This window comes from Myotis yumanensis, unplaced genomic scaffold, assembly GCF_028538775.1.
Source record: "Myotis yumanensis isolate MYYU_CA2020_CCGP unplaced genomic scaffold, mMyoYum1.0.hap1 SCAF_8, whole genome shotgun sequence".
In the NCBI taxonomy this organism is placed as follows: domain Eukaryota; kingdom Metazoa; phylum Chordata; class Mammalia; order Chiroptera; family Vespertilionidae; genus Myotis; species Myotis yumanensis.
Window position 1 is genome coordinate 21,775,434 of NW_027223759.1, and position 17,924 is coordinate 21,793,357.

At 40.6% G+C, this 17,924-nt stretch overlaps 1 protein-coding gene across 2 annotated transcripts in view; it reads left to right on the forward strand.

Annotated features, from left to right (window-relative positions):
- Positions 1 to 10,354: 10,354 nt before the first annotated feature.
- The window catches only part of CYP27A1 (cytochrome P450 family 27 subfamily A member 1), a 34,418-nt gene continuing 26,848 nt past the window's right edge, over positions 10,355 to 17,924 (forward strand). Inside the window, exon 1 of one of the 2 annotated variants that reach the window (XM_070422157.1) lies at positions 10,355 to 10,902. In XM_070422157.1, the coding sequence (XP_070278258.1) occupies positions 10,633 to 10,902 (270 nt within the window). In that variant the 5' untranslated portion in view covers positions 10,355 to 10,632. The remainder of the gene's footprint in view (positions 10,903 to 17,924) is intronic. The other variant, XM_070422158.1, reaches the window with a different exon arrangement.

Below are 17,924 nucleotides of genomic sequence, written 5' to 3' on the forward strand. Positions count from 1 at the left end.
TCCCTCTTATCATTGGGAGAAAATTAAATCTTGCTTATTAAGCATTAAGCATACATACTTAGCAATGAATACCCACAGTATAAGGTGTTCAGCGGAATTTTGGAGAAGTAATGCTATTTCTTAGAAAGTTTAAAGTTGGGGATATAGTAGGATACATGTTAGTTGTTTTCCTAACTTACCCAGACCCTGTTTGGAGAAAGGGGAGTGCAGTACAGAGTATTTCTGGAGCACTGGAGTAAAGATTTAGGGTAGAAGACAAGGGTTGCTTATTGCTGTTTACTTCAAATTCACTCAGGATTGATAAAAAAACTAAGTGACTTAGAATAAATACTAACGAAGAGGTGGTATTGTGATAGGAAAAGAGCATGGGCCTTAGAGACTGACCTTGGGTTCAAATCTCAGTTCTGCTGTGTGACTTCAGCTCCCACTTTTTTTAAGTCTCAGTTTTTTTATTGTATGAATATACCTATACTGCAGGGTTGTGAAAGCTAAGTAAAATATAGTAAAAGCACTTAGGACTTAGAGCAGCGGTTCTCAACCTGTGGGTCGCGACCCCTTTGGCAGTCGAATGACCCTTTCACAGGGATCACCTAAGACCATCCTGCATATCAGATATTTACATTACGATTCATAACAGTAGCAGCATTACAGTTATGAAGTAGCAACAAAAATAATTTTATGGTTGGGTCACAACATGAGGAACTGTATTTAAAGGGCCAGAAGGTTGAGAAACACTGACTTAGAGGTACTTAATTCATGGCCACTCCTATTTGCTATCCAAACTCTGTCTTGGGTAGGGAAGGCAGGTAAGAAATGTAAAACCCCTTTCACAAGGGAAGTGAAGCAGCTGTAGAGCCAGTTTAGAAGTGAAGGAGGCTAGGACAGGGTTCAGATGCCATATCACTCCCACCTTCACCTGAGGTACACAGAATGCAAATTCTCTGGGTAAGGAAGCATATTAAACATTAGAAATATGTGAATTAAATGACATTATCTTACCCCAAGATAAGCTTTGAAGGAGAGCAAGGGAGCAATAGATGCCTGGTGACTGGGAAGGGGAGGAGCATAGTAAAGAAAATAGAGACCTTGAACTGGAGCTGGCGCCAAAGAACAGACGCACCTACCCAACAGCTCTGCCAAGGGACAGTTGTCATTGCAGGTTAATTCTTATGGTTACAAGCTATTTAGTCACCAGGGCCAAAGGACATACCTGATTGCCCTGGGGGCAATACAGCAGTGGGCCAGTGAAGGAGGTGGACAATTTGGGTACACGGTACATTCCACTGCCCTTGTCAGTTGAATTACTTATCGAAAGGTGGCTAGGAGACCTCCCCTCCTGGCTTCCTCTGGATTTGTCCTTTAAGACTAAGGCTCAGCTGTCTACTGTTCCAATGCCCCAACTGCTTTGAGACTTAGAAGCATTGATGATTTTTAGATATGTGGCTAAGGATGCTCCATTTCATCTCACTTGAGATTCTGATCCAGCCTTTAGACAACCCTTGGCCTCTTAGATTTCCTTCCCCCTAAGAGTTTGCACCCTATTGATGCCGAGGCTCATTGAATTGACCTTTCATCAGTGTTGGAGCAATAAAAGCTGCAAGCAGTCTTAATGTTGACCTTGGCAAATCTCTCATTGGTGAAATAATACAAGAAGTATCAGCAAAGGGTAGTTGTTGTTTTTTAATTTTTTTACAGAGAGGAGGGGAGAGAGATAGAGAGTTAGAAACATTGATCAGCCTCCTCCTCCACATCTCCCACTGGGGATGTGCCCGCAACCCAGGTACATGCCCTTGACCGGAATCGAACCTAGAACCCTTCAGTCCGCAGGCCGACGCTCTATCCACTGAGCCAAACCGGTTTCAGCGGGTAGTTGTTTTTAAAATCCATTTGTACCTTTATTATAATAGATTGAGACACATGGAATGCTAGAGACTGTATGGCAAAAGCCAACACAATTTTGAAAGGATATTTAAGTTTCAATTAGTAAAGTGGGGAGAACAAAGCCTACTTTATAGGGTAGTTAGGAGAGGTGCCTGATATATAGTGCAGATTTAAAATCTAAAACAGACAAAATTAGTACCGCCAAAAACATTTCTTCATAAAGAAATAACAGCATGTTACTATTACACAACTTTGATAAAATATATTTTTATTCTGTCCATGGGATATCGAACTTGCAGATTTAATCAAGGTAATTAGCTTTGAAAGGTTGGAACCCCAACGGTTGTTGTCAGGGAAATGCAATTAAAACTATAATGACACAGGTTCAGATATTTGGTGTACTACCATCTGTGGGATTATCTCTAAATCAGAATCCACCAAGGCAGAATGATAGGGCAGTGGCATGAGTCCTGAGCAGAGAGCCTCCAGAAAAGCAGCTGTGCAGAAAAGGGGGCGGCTCCCTCACATCTCATGCAATGCATGTTTCTTGGGGAACCTGGTGCTAAGTGAAAGAAGCCAGAAACACGATTGTATATTTTATAATTCCATTTACATAATATTCTGGAAAAGGCAAACTGACCAAAAGCACATCAGTGGTTGCCAGGGATTATATGAGGGAGGGAATTGGCTATAAAGGGGTGCATTGGAAATATTCTATATTTTGACTGTGCATTTGTCCATACTCATCAAATTGTATACTTACAATGGATGAGTTTTATTATATGCAGTTAAATAGATTTGACTTTTAAAAAAGGACAAAGTATCATTTCATGACACATGCAAATTAAAACCACAATGAGATAACACTAGAATAGTTAAAAAGGCAGCCAAGACCAAATGTTGGAGAGGATGTGCAGTAATTGAGACTTTTACATATGGCTGGTGGCTGAGAGTAAAATGTTGCAATTGCTATGGAACACTACAAGTTTATTATGAGTTAACATATTTACCTATGACTCAGCAATTCACTTTTAGGTATCCTACCCCCACTCCCTGGCAAATGAAATCAGATGTTCACCAAAAACATTTATTGTGGCTTTATTCATAATAAAAAAAATTGGAAACAATCCAATGCCTCTCAACAGATAAACAAACTAGTTTGGAATGCTACTCAGCAATAAAAAGAAATAAACTCTAGCCTTACAAAAAATGTTGGCCATACAAGAATATTCAAGGGACTTCTTTAAACTGAAAACAAGCTGGTGCTGAACTGCCTGCCTCTGCACTGAACTGTTCTGCCTGTGCTGTGTTTCTGCCATCTGAGCCAGCTCTTATAAAGGAGTTCCTAGAATCCTACTTCAACCAATAGGACTGAGGCTTTCCCTGTCCAGTTGGAGCTATGCAGCTCTGACCAAGCAGAGTGGCTCTATTCTGACCAATCAGACAGTGCCTTTTGGACCAAACAAACTTCAAAGATTTGGAGTCCTTATTTACATGAGGATGGGCCAATCAGAAACTAGGGGTGAGGACCCTGTCCATGTAAGGCAGCTCCCCTTGACTGATAGCACATCACTTCCCTTCCCACAGATCCTTGGAAGACTGTCTTCCTGGCTGAACTGAAACACCAAAGATATCTCTGGCCCCAGAGCTGATCTACTGCCGTGCTGTTTTCACGGATGTGCTGTATCACACTTGAGCTGGTTTGCACTGAATAAAGTTTCCTTCACCAAATCCCAAATTGGGGATTCCTGTTGGTGTTGAATTGGCAACCATATTTGACAAAGGGACCAATCTAGCAAGAAGATAAAACATTTATAAATATATATGCACCCAACATAGGAGTACCAAAATACAGGGTGTCCCCCAAAAATGTATACACACTTTAACAGTTGACAGCTCAATTTTGAAAATGAAATGTATTTTAATAAACACTGCCTTTATTCAAAGTGTGTATATAATTTGGGGGATATATATATATATATATATATATATATATATATATATGGTAAATATTGACACCAAAAGGAGAAATTGACAGCAATACAGTAACATCCCACTTAGATCAATGGGTAGATTATTCAGACAAAAAATTAATAAGGAAACATTGAAATGGCACATTAAGAAATCAAGCCTTGAAGACACAGACCTGATGGACTTATATGATATATACAGAACATTCTACCCCGAAGCAGCTGGACATCTTTCTCAAGTGCACATAGAACATTCTTTAGGATAGCGCACATGTTAGGCCACAAAACAAGTCCCAATAAATTGAGCATTTGCTGTAAACTTAACTTTCAGCCTTTTGACAAAGTTGATTCTGACAGTCCCAATGTTTCTGTGTGGGAATGGGCATTTGGATCTGCCTACTCCACCACTTTACTGACATCCCCTATCTTTTTAAATATATATACTAGAGGCTTGTTGCAGGAAGATTTCTGCAAGACTAGGGCTTCCTTGGGCCTATTCCTACAAGAATAGGGCTTCCTGTGGCCAGAGCGAAGCAGAGAAGGGAGCTTCACTCCACCACCCTCCTTGCTTCCCTCCCATCTCCACCACCCTGCTTGCTTCCCTCCCGTCTCCGCTCACCTGCTTGCTTCTCCGCAGCTTTGCTTCTTTCTACGATGTCTTCAGTCTTCGCCCCGCACGCCTGTGTATGCAAATTAGCCGTCATCTTTGTTGGGTTAATTTGCATACTCTCTCTGATTGGCTGGTGGGCGTAGTGGAGGGATGGTCAATTTGTATGCTTCTCTTTTATTAGTGTAGATATATATATTATATATATATATGTTTTTATTGATTTTTAGAGGGATAGAGAGTTAGAAACATTGATGATAGAGAAACATTGATCAGCTGCCTCCTGCATGCTCCCCCCACCCCACCCCAACCCCGCGCCTGGGGATCAAGCCTGCAACCTGGGCATGTACCCTAACTGGGAATCGAACCAGTGATCTCTTGGTTCCTGGGTGGAAGTGCAACTGCTGAGCCATACCAGCTGGGCCTCTCTGTCTTTTTAATGTAAAGTTTTAATTGTTATATAGCATATATAAAGGTGTACAAAACATAATTGTACAGTTTGTTTGATGAATTTTTATGATGTCTGCAAAGCCATGAAACCAGCACTCAGAACAATAAACAGCTATAATCAGAACTCAGAAGCCCCCTTGTGCTCCCTTCCAATTGCTAATCACTGCCTTCCCATTCAAGAGAAACCATGATCTTCACTTCCAGCACCACGCATTACTTTCATCTGTTTTTAAACTTTATGTAAGTGGAATCATGCAATATGTTATATTTTGCATGATTATCAGTCAATATTATTCTAATGAAATTCACTTGTATGTAGTTGCAGTTCATTCTCATCATTGTATGCACTTCCATTGTATGAATATATTACAATTTACTATTTATTCTAATGTCATGAGTTATTTGAGTGCTTTTTAGTTAGGGACTATCACAAATAGTATTACTAAGAATATTCTTAGACACATTTTGGTGAGCATATGTACACATTTCTGTTGGACTTGTATCTAGGAGTGCAATTACAGCATCATTGGGTAGGCACAGCTTTCATAAATATGGCTAGATTTCCATAGTACTCATAGCAGCTTACACTTTACTAGCAGTGTATAAAGGTTCCAGTTGAAGAGGCAACACTTGAGTATTTGTAATTTCAATGTTTCTCATTTTATTCACTTATATGTGTAATTTTACTCATTCTGGTGGAAGCATAGGGTTATCTTGTAGTTTTACATTGCATTTCCCTGATAGCTAGTGTGGGAGACTGTTTTTTCCCAAAGGTGGCTGCAGCAGTTTCTTTCAACACACATGCAGTTCTACAACTGACCTTGCCACTTTTCATTTCAAGCTATTTTAATTTTTTACTGCTGGGATGAAGAATACAGAAATAGATCCAAATACGTATTAGAATTAAAGAAAAGATATATATGGTATTGCAAATCTCTGAGGAAGCATTGTGTGGAAGAGTTGGCCACACCCTCTCATCCCAATCAGAGGATAATTGTTGACTTGACTTTAATGAAGGCAGGTACCTTTCCCTGGGTATAGTCATTAAGAGCTAATGTAGACCTGTGATGCAGCAGATCTCATGCATACCCAAGAAAAACAGAAGAGAAAGTAGCTGCTTTGCTCTGCAGTAAAATAACATGCACTGATTCATTGTGGGTTTAGACTGTACAGTCTTAAAGGGAAGAAAATAATTTATCTAGGAGTAGATGTTTAGGTCAGCCAATAGAGGAACCAAATCAGCTGCCTGGCCACCATTCTCATGAGTGCAAATATTGTCAATAAAACAGGAACTGAGGGTTCTTCCTTCATTGTCTCCCAGGAACTCTCACTTCCGCCCCGCCTCTGCACCTATGGGGCCATTGGCTGAAACCCAGGGTTGTATGAGACTACCAAACTAGGACTCAGAATCTTATCTGAAGAAAGGAATCCAGGGCCCTTGGGAGAAAGAAGTGGGGCTTTCCTGAGGAAGGGAAAGTGGAGTTTCCCACTTTGAGACTTGGAAGAAGAGAATGCAAGAGGGACAATGAACAAACTATTATGCTGGAGAACCCAGTTAGAAAGCTGATGAAAAAGCCTCTGAAGTACAAGGTCATTAAGGTCTAAGTGTTCAGCTGCCTACCTTGTGGAACTTGAGTAAGTGAGATTTAGCATGTTTGATTCTCCTATGTAGTGAATCCCCCAGGAAATGTCCTAATCTCTTGCTAAAGGAACATGTGCTTTCTGATATGTTGGTCCTGTGAACACTAAAGAGACAGAGTGGCAGTGGAAGTATCTGTTCTTGTCGTCTCCTCCTGGCCGCCAGTGAAGATGGAAGGTCATCCTAGTGTAGACTGTGACTCTGAGCTCCAGGTGGTCATTGCAGTATCAGAGGATGACACAGAGCCAGCTCCTGAAAGTTACATGGCACCAAAGGAATGTCCTGGAGGGAAATGGAAGATCAAATCTTCTGCTGTGTTCTGTAATTTAAAGAATGCTGTTTCCAGATAGGAGATGAGGGCATCCAGAAATCTCCTGAGCTATTATTTAATAAATGATGTTGGAATAATTAGAATATGTTAAGATTCTAGGACACACTAAAACCAAAAATGAAGTCCACATGGATTGAATTGTTAACTTTAAAAAAAATGTAGCATGCAAAAATGAAACTATCAAATGTAGGGTAAAATATAGGAGGTCCCCTCCCTCCCGCTCCCAATAATTTTGGAACATTCCAAAGCAAGATATGAAAACCAGATGTTATAAAAGGAAGAAATGTCAGACTAAATCACACAGAAATTAAGAAAAGATACCCTAAATACAGTCAAGATACAGAGAACACACACCACCAGGAGAAAATACTTGTAATATATATTTATAAAAATACTTGTAGCCCTCGCTGGTTTGGCTCAGTGGATAGAGCATCAGCCTGTGGACTGAAGTGTCCAGGTTTGATTCCAGTCAAGGGCACATGCCCAGGTTGCAGGCTCGATCCCCAGTAGGAGGCATGAAGGAGGCAGCTGATCAATGATTCTCTTTCATCATTGATGTTTCTATCTCTCCCTCTGCCTTTCTCTCCGAAATCAATAATTTTAAAAAAGTTATATATATATATATCTTCAACAAAATAATAAGGAAAGAAAAATAATCCAATAGAAAAATAATCAAAGGATGTAACTAAGGACTTCAGGGAAGAAAGAAATGGTCAATAAGCATATTTTAAAAAACAACTTAAGTCTTTATAATATTTAAAGGAATTCACATTAAGGCAGAGGTGGGGAACCTTTTTTTCTGCCAAGGGCCATTTGGATATTTATAACATCATTTGAGGGATATAAACTCATCAACTTAAAAATTACTCTGCTATATTTGGTCAAACGTTTAATTAACTCACCCCTAATGCCTTGGCAGGGCCAGACCAAATGATTCCTCTGGCCTTATACGGCTCATTGGCTGGACATTCCCCACCCCTGCATTAAGGTATCAACATGATATTTTTCACTTACAGGTAAAAAAAACAGCAGTTTATATAAATATAGAACAACAATCTGAAAGAATGTATACCAAACTATGGACAGTGCTTAATTTTAAGGGCGTATAATTGGGGAAGCAGAGCAGGGGGTGTTTTTTTTAAAAAACACCTGAGGATATTTTTTCCATTGGTTTGAGATGTGAGAGTAGATAAAAACTGATCTGATTATTTTAACATACATTTTGTGACTTAGAAAATTAAAATAAACAAAACTGTTCCACACCTCCTGAAAGTGGAAAATTTATGTTTACAATTGCTTTAAAAAGAATTTATACAGAGAAACAGCCCCAAAGTAAAAGTCACCCATTATTCCACCACTTGAAAAATTTATTTAAAGTAACAAAATAAAAGACACCCCCGCCCTGGCTCAGTGGTAGAGCATCCGTCTGCACACCAATTTTTATGCACACTATTTGTCCTTGTACTGAATTCATAGATATCTGCAATTATACATTTTCCACAACATACTTCTTTTTGGCGATTCCTTCCCCCCCCCCCCCCCAAAAAAAAGAAAAGAAAGGAAAATTAAGGTGCTATAGGTATATATTATCCTTTTAAAAATATGTTCTTACTGATTTTAGAGTAAGAGGAAGGTGGAGGGAGAAAGAGAGAAACATCAATCCATTGCCCCTGGTATGCATCCCGACCAAGAATTGAACCAGAGACCTTCGTTGCACAGCACGACACCCAACCAACAACCATACCGGGCAGGGAAGGATTGAATTATTTTAATACATTATTGTTTGCACGAAAGTTCTTGGGTCTGGTGACCAAGATAATGGACAATCAGGCATCACTTTGGGAAGCAATTTTCAGAAATTTCAAAAGAAAATGTGTGACTTTTTTTGTTTGTTTTTCCATTGATTTTTAGAGAGAGTAGAAGAGAGGGGGAAAGACAGAGAAATATCAATGTGAGAGAAACATCGATTGGTAGCCTCCTGCATGAGGCCTGACCAGAGCCAGGGCCTGAGGAGCCCTTGACTGGAATTGCGGCCGATAGGCTGATGCTCTATCCACTGAGCCAAACCAGCTAGGGCTGTTTTATGACTTTTGGACCAGCCAGTTAAAATGTTCTCTTATAGTTTGAGTCTTGATTCTGAATTCTTTCTTAGCTAGAACTCAAGTACCAAAGTTGCTGAACCCAGGTCTGACCCCACAGGTCTAAGACCTGGTGCCATTATCTCACCCTACCTCCCAAACCCCCCTACCTCCACCCCACCCCCATCTCCAACAGAAACAATGTTTGAACAGTTAATGCCTGAAAAACTTCCCAAACTGAAGAAGACATTAAGTCACAGATTCAAGAAACTCTATGACCCCTAAGATGGGTTAATTATAAAGAAATCCATACCTAGCCATATCAGCTGTCAGTCTAATTGTCCCTTTGAACTTAATATGCCCCTTTCCCCCCTCTAGCTGCCTGTAAATAACCAACTCTCCAAATGCTCTTAGAACAAACTTTACTGTTTTGCTGGTTCTGTCACTAATGGGTTGAATAACTTTGACCCTATGTTTATTTTATATTTGTATGTCACGTTTTTAACTTTTTGAAAAGTATACTTTTTAAAGAAATATATTTTATTGATTTTTTACAGAGAGGAAGGGACAGGGATAGAGAGTTAGAAACATTGATGAGAGAGAAACATCAACCAGCTGCCTCCTGCACACTCCCCACTGGGTATGTGCCCGCAACCAAGGTACATGCCCTTGACAGGAATCGAACCCGGGACCCTTGAGTCCGCAGGCCGACGTTCTATCCACTGAGCCAAACAGGTCAGGGGTTGAAAAGTATACTTTTGAATATATGTGAAACAAAGAATTCATGAAACAATATTTTTTCTTCTTACAATATTTTCTGTATTATTTTCCCCCCATCTTACTGAAAAGTAATTCTGCTTACACTCACTAATCTGATCTCAACCTGCAGTTTGAAAAACTGCCTTAGCAAACTTAGGGCCGGTGAGGGGTGAGGGGCAAGAGGGGAAATGGGTAGAATTGCATTTTAAAAACCTCTTTACGGAGGGGGGCGGGGGGGGGGGGGGGAGGAAAAAAAACAACAACAACAACAAAAAACCTCTTTACATTTGTTTGTTGGTCTGTTTGGCTTCCCCATCCAGGAATCGCATGCCCTCAGACACTGGGCCTTTTTGTTTTGTTTTGTGTTCTCCTGTCTCAGCGCTAGGACTGCGGGATCAATTGGGGGTGGGGGTGGAGGGGATGCCTTAGGAAAAGCCCCTCAGCTCGTTAAATCTCAGCGGCGGGTTCCTGGGGGTGATGAACCCGCAAGCCAGGCGAGGGCCCGTTTCACTGGATGTGTCCCCGCCCCGCCCCCCTAACCCCCACCCTCTGGAAGCCTCGGGGATTTCCGAGAACTTCGGGCGCTGTTGCTCTGAGTTCGGACCAAGCGAACTTCAAGTTCTCCTTTAGAGTTCTCGGAAGTGCGATGCGGGGAGTCACGGAAGAGGCGGCCATGGTCAGAGCTCTCCGGGTCTCCCTAGCCTAGGTCATGTGCATCTCCTGCCACAGTGTTAGCTGGTCCCGCCCCCGGGCTGGGCCGGGAGGCTTGCAGTTGTGGAAGGCGGCTTCTGTGTTCCAGTTGGAGGGACTGAACTAGGTAAAGTGAACATTGCCCTTGAACCCGCCCATCCTGATCTATCTCTGGGCGGGCTCCAGGCGCTCGGCACTCGCGACCCACAGGCGCAGCTGCGTGAGCTATGAATCGCATTGCTGCGGTGAGCTGCACGAGGCTGCGGTGGGCGCTGCTGGGGACGCGGGTGGCCCGCCCTGGCCTTGGTCCACTCGGGGCCAGAGCCAAGGCCTCGCTCCCCAGCGCCCTCCCCGCGGCGGACGCAGCCGAGGCTCCTGAAACCGGGCCTGGCGACCGGAGGCTGCGGAGCCTGGAGGAGCTTTCAGGACCAGGGCAGCTGCGCTTCTTATTCCAGCTGTTGGTGCAAGGCTACGTTCTGCACTTACACCAGCTCCAGGTAAGTGAGCAGGGCCTCCGGACTGGGGAATGGGAGGTGAGTGAGCACTGGGACAGAAGCTGGGGATGGTGAGACATTGGACAAAAAGTGAAGAACATGGGAACTTAGCTGGGCACCGACTGGGGTCCTGTAGGGGTTATGTGCAAAGGGCAGACAGCCCTTGGAACTGAAATGAACAGGTCTAGGAGTGTTAAGAACCAGGAGGGCACCAGAAAGAGGCGAGGTTTAAAGTGAACAGAGCTTGAAAGAGGAGGGAACTGTCTTGGTAACAGAATGCAAGTATATAAGCTGCCAGATGTTATAGAGCCACTATTTAATTCTGTAGTTATATTGGCTACCATAGATGTCTTCCAAAGGAAATGGCTTTAGGAGGATTACAGAGGCTTAGCACTTAACCTGGTAAATCGACCCTTAGGGGAAAAAAGATGTCATTTCTTAGGGACATTAGACGTGAAAGAAATCATAGACATTAAGGAAAAGGCACCTTTTTTGTCAACTTTCAGTAAGAAGGATTTATTCAATGGAACACAGATATGAGGCAGGAATGAATGGATAGCCTACTGTCAATGGACAGAGGCTAAAAAACCCAATATTGGTTTAGTTGGAGAAGTTTTTTTAGGAAATGAACTGAATTAATGCACCCACTTTGTCCCAGGCATTTTTCCAAGTGTTAGAATTCAATGAGATAAAGCCAACACCCTCATGGGGTTTATAAACTCTGGGACCTTCCCTGTTTCTGAGACTTGGTGGGCAGGTCGTAAGGTACTCAGAGATGCTTAAAAAATTATTCTTTTAAGCTCAGCCCCAAGGAACTAAATAAGCCAAGAAACCAGAATCCTGTATATTTTTTCTGCTTGATTTGACCTCTGGAAATTTGAGAGGCCCAGTGAATGGTCCAGGGTGGCACCTGAGAATTTCTCAGGGGAAGATTACTAAGAGGTTTTGCTCAGGAGTTTCTCTAGAACAGTAACTACCAAAGAAATCCTAAATGGCCCTAGGAGGAGGAGGAAGAAGCACAAGAAAGCCAGGAATGTGTATCCTGTTAAATGAGAGGCAATGGCTAGGATTTAGGAGAGTCCCCTAATTCTAGCCTTTATATCCCAAAGATCTGGAGTCATGTGAACCTGGGATGTTCCATGGGAAATATATTAGCCCTTCCCACTGACTACACGTGGCCTGTGTGAGTTAATAAAGGGCAGGAGTTAATAACTCAGTTAATAACTCTATAAAACCCAGTTAATAACTCTACTGAAGAATAGGATGCATTCCAGTGACCCACTTTGTATCAGTTCAAATTCATTTGGTTTCTACTCACACTGCCTTAAACTATAAAGCAGCTTTATTGGTTCACATAACTGAAAAGTCTAATAGTTGGGTGCCCTTCAGGTATAGTTTGCTCTAGAAATTCATGAAATCATCAAAACTACAGTTTTGTTTTTTCTGCAGTTCTCTTGGTCCAGCTGTCTTGCAGAAATTAGTTGACTGGCCTGGGTTAATTGTCCATCCCTGAACACATCATAATGGCCACATACATGTTCTAAGTAGCTTAGACCCAAATAGGCTCACCCCTAAATCTGGGGTTGGGTCTTTCCCTCTAAACCAGGTGGCTACTATACAAGGGGGAGAACTGGAATTAATATAGGGCCACCTGACCACAATGCTTCCTGCACCCTCAGTTGTCAAAAATTGCATAGAATGCATAAAAATAATCAAATCAGCTTAAGGAAGCATTGTAGGACTTAAGGTGGTAGAGTGAGAATTGAGACATGTGTAAATCAGGCTAGTCCAGTGATGGCGAACCTATGACACGCATGTCAGAGGTGACATGCGAACTCATTTTTTTGGTTGATTTTTCTTTGTTAAATGGCATTTAAATATATAAAATAAATATTAAAAATATAAATCTTTGTTTTACTATGGTTGCAAATACCAAAAAATTTCTAAATGTGACACGGCACCAGAGTTAAGTTAGGGTTTTTCAAAATGTTGACACGCCGAGCTCAAAAGGTTCGCCATCACTGGGCTAGTCCATAAACGCTAGCTTCTTTCTCTTTCCTAACCAAAATAATGTTCATCCAGAGTGTTGGAAAAATGAAATGTGAATAGATGTTAAATGTATATGTATATTTATAGTAAATTGATCTCTTTTAGAGATGTCAACCCTAGGAATGATGAGATCAGTCATCTGTTCTGTAGCTTTTATGGTGGACTTCCTGGATTGGTGACCCCTCTAATGCCCCGTGCACATACTTGTCATTTCATGCTTCTTTTTTTATGGTTACAACATTTTTCTTTTTCTTTTTTTATTGAATATATATATATATTTTTATTTTTCACTTAAAGTATTACAAAGGGTATTACATAAGTGTCCTTTTTTCCCCCCCGCCCTTGACAAGCCCCTGCCCTCCCTTGCCCCCCCAGTGTCTTATGTCCATTAGTTATGGTTATATGGGTGCATACAAGTCCTTCGGTTGATCTCTTACTCCCCTCCCTCCTGTCCCCCAACCCTCCCTGGCCTTCCCACTGCAGTCCGACACATTTTTCTTGTGATGAGAACTGTTAAGATCTACTCCCTTAGCAACTTTCAAATATAATACAGTATTATTAATTATAGTCACCATGCTGTACACTATATCTATAGGACTTATTTATTTTATAATTGAGAGTTGGTACCTTTTGACCACATTCAATCATTTTGCCCACCCTCCCAGCCCCTGCCTCTGGCAACCACCAATCTGTTCTCTGTATCTATGAGTTTGATTCTGTTTTGTTTTAGATTCTACATATAAGTGAGATCATTCAGTATTTGTCTTTCTCTGTGGGACTTATTTCAGTTAGCTGTTCTCAAGGTCCATCCATGTGGTTGTAAATGGCAAGATTTCCTTCTTTTTATGGCTAAATAATATTCATATATATATATATATACATATATCATATTTTCTTTTGCATCAATGGACACTTAGGTGGCTTGCATGTCTTGGCTTTTGTAAAAATAATGCTGCATTGAACATAGTGGTACATGTATCTTTTCACATTAGTGCTGTCATTGACTTTGGATAAATACCTAGAAGTGGAATGCTAGATCCTATGGTAGTTCTATTTTTAATATATTTAAGGAACCACCATCTTGTTTTCATAGTGTCTGTACCCATTTACAGCCTCACCAGTAGTTCACCAGGGTTCCTTTTTTCTCGACATCCTCACCAACACTTGTTATTTCTTGTCTTTTTGATGATAGCCATTCTAACAGGTGTGAGGTGATATCATCATGGTTTTGATTTGCATTTCCCTGATAATTAGTGATGTTGAGCACCTTTTCATGTATCCATTGATCATCTGTATATTTTCTTTGGAAAAATATTTATTAAGATCCTCTCCTCATCATTAAAATGTCCATACTACCCAAAGCAATCTATAAATTCAATGCACTTCCCATTAAAATACCAACAGCATATTTCACAGATCTAGAACGAACTCTCCAAAAATTCATCTGGAATAAAAAAAGACCCCGAATAGCTGCAGCGATCCTGAGAAAGAACAAAGTAGGTGGGATCTCAATACCAGATATCAAGCTGTATTACAAAGCCACTGTTCTCAAAACTGCCTGGTACTGGCACAAGAACAGATATATAGATCAATGGAATAGAATAGAGAGCCCAGAAATCGGCCCGAACCAATATGCTCAATTAATATTTGACAAAGGAGGCAAGAACATACATTGGAGTTAAGATAGTCTCTTCAATAAATGGTGTTGGGAAAATTGGACAGATACATGCAAAAAAATGAAACTAGACCACCAACTTACACCATACACAAGAATAAACTCAAAATGGATAAAGGACTTAAATATACGACGGGAAACTATAAAAATACTAGAAGAATCCAAAAGCAACAAAATCTCAGACATATGCTGAAGCAACTTCTTTTCCGACACAGACCCTAGGGCATTGGAATCTAAAGAGAAAATAAACAAATGGGACCACATCAAAATAAAAAGCTTCTGCACAGCAAAAGAAACCATCAACAAAACAACAAGAAAGCCCACTACGTGGGAGAACATATTTGCCAATGTTATCACTGATAAGGGTTTAATCTCCAACATTTATAGGGAACTCATACAACTCAAAAGGAAGATAAACAATCCAATCAAAAAATGGGCAAAGGACCTAAATAGACACCTTTCAAAAGAGGACATTAAGAAAGCCAAGAGATGGCTAGAACAAGACTGCGCACAGAGACCACAAGGGGGTGCACCAAGAAAGCATAAAAGATGCGGAGACAAAAAAACATGACAGAAATGGAGGATATGGAGCTAAGAATCGCAATTTTGAGGGCTTGCCATAAATTTGTGCAGAGCCTCACGAAAACTAATGAGACCCTCGATGCTACGATAAAGAAATTAGAAAGTAAGCATACACGGACTGAAATAAAGAATATTATACCCAATAGCAGACCAGAGGAGTACAATAATCAAACAAAAGATTCGACAAAAAACACCCAATTGGAAAAGCAAAATGAAAAAAGAATCCGAAAGTGTGAAGATAGTGTAAGGAGCCTCAGGGACAGTTTTAAGCGGTCTAATATCAGAGTCATTGGAGTCCCAGAAGATGAGAGACAGCAAGATATTGAAAACCTATTTCAAGAAATAATGGCAGAAAACTTCCCCCACCTGGTGAAAGAAATGGACTTACAGGTCCAAGAAGCGCAGAGAACCCCAAACAAAAGGAATCCAAAGAGGACCACACCAAGACACATCATCATTAAAATGCCAAGAGCAAAAGACAAAGAGAAAATCTTAAAAGCAGCAAGAGAAAGAGGCTCAATTACCTACAAGGGAATACCCATACGACTGTCAGCTGATTTCTCAACAGAAACTTTGCAGGCCAGAAGGGAATGGCAAGAAATATTCAAAGTGCTGAATACCAAGAACCTACAACCAAGATTACTTTATCCAGCAAAGCTATCATTCAGAATTGAAGGTCAGATAAAGAGCTTCACAGATCAGGAAAAGCTAAAGGAGTTCATCACCGCCAAACCAGTATTATATGAAATGCTGAAAGGTATCCTTTAAGAAGAGGAAGAAGAAGAAAAAGGTAAAGATACAAATTATGAACAACAAACATGCATCTATCAACAAATGAATCTAAGAATCAAGTGAATAAATAACCTGATGTACAGAATGAACTGGTGATTATAATAGAATCAGGGACATCGAAAGGGAATAGACTGACTATTCTTGGGGGAAAAAGGGGTGTGGGAGATGCGGGAAGTGACTGGACAAAAATCATGCACCTATGGATGAACACAGTGGGTGGGGAGTGAGGGTGGAGGGTGGGGTGGGAGCTGGAAGGAGGGGAGTTATGGGGGGAAAAAAGAGGAACAAATGTAATAATCTGAACAATAAAGATTTAATTTAAAAAAAAAAAAAAAAAAAAAAAGCCAAGAGACATATGAAAACATGCTCAAAATCACTAATCATCCGAGAGATGCAAATCAAAACAACAATGAGGTACCATCTCACACCTGTCAGAATGGCTATCATCAACAAATCAACAAACGACAAATGCTGGAGAGGATGTGGAGAAAAAGGAACACTCGTGCACTGCTGGTGGGAATGCAGACTGGTGCAGCCACTCTGGAAAACAGTATGGAGTTTCCTCAAAAAACTAAAAATGGAACTCCCATTTGACCCCGTGATCCCACTTCTAGGAATATATCCCAAGAAACCAGAAACACCAATCAGAAAGGATCTATGCACCCCGATGTTCATAGCAGCACAATTCACCATAGCTAAGATCTGGAAACAGCCTAAGTGCCCACCAGTAGATGAATGGATTAGAAAACTGTGGTACATCTACACAATGGAATACTATGCTGCTGTAAAAAAGAAGGAACTCTTACCATGGATGGAACTGGAGAGTATTATGCTAAGTGAAATAAGCCAGTCAATGAAGGAAAAATACCACATGATCTCACCCATTTATGGATAATAAAGACCATAATAAACTTTTGAACAAAAATAGATACAGAGGCAGAGCTGCCTCGAACAGACTGTCGAACTACAGCGGGAAGGCCGGGGAGGGTTGGGGGGCAGGAGGGGTGGCGGTAAGAGATCAACCGAAGGACTTGTATGCATGCATATAAGCATAACCAATGGACATAAGACACTGTGGGGTAGGGGAGGCTGGGGGATTGTCAAGGGCGGGGGGAAAAATGGAGACATATGTAATACTCTTTGTAATACTTTAAGCGGTTAAAAAAAAAAAAAGATCCTCTCCTCATTTTAAAAGTAGATTGTTTTTTTGCTATTGAGTTGTATAAGTACTTTTATCTATTTTTTGGATATTAACCTTTATCAGATATATGTTTGGAATATTTTCCCCATTCAATATGTTGCTTTTTCATTTTGTCTGTGGTTTCTTTTGCTGTGCAGAAGTCTTTTCGTTTGATGTAATACTACTTGTTTATTTTTGCTTTTGTTGCCCTTGCTTTTGATGTCAAATTCCAAAAAACCATTGCCAAGAATGATATCAAAGAGCTTACCACCTATGTTTTCTTGTAGAAGTTTTGTGGTTTCAGATCTGATGTTCAAATCATTAATTCATTTTGAGTTAATTTTTGTACATGGGATATGCTAATGGTTCAGTTTTATTCTTTTGCATGTGATTGTCCAGTATTCCCAACACCATGCATTGAAGAGACTGTCCTTTCACCATTGTCTATCCTTGGCTCCTTTATTGTAAATTAATTGACCATATATGCATGGGTTTATTTCTGGGTTCTCTATTCTGTCCCATTGATCTACATGTCTGTTTTTATGTCAATACCATACTGTTTTGATTACTATAACTTTGTAATATAGTTTGAAATAAGGAGGCATGATGCCTCCAGCTTTTTTCTTTTTCTTTTTTTTTTTTTTTCAAGATTGCTTTGGCTATTCAGGGTCTTTGTAGTTCCATATAAATTTTAGAATTGTTTGTTCTATTTCTGTGAAAAATGGCATTAGAATTTTAATAGGGATT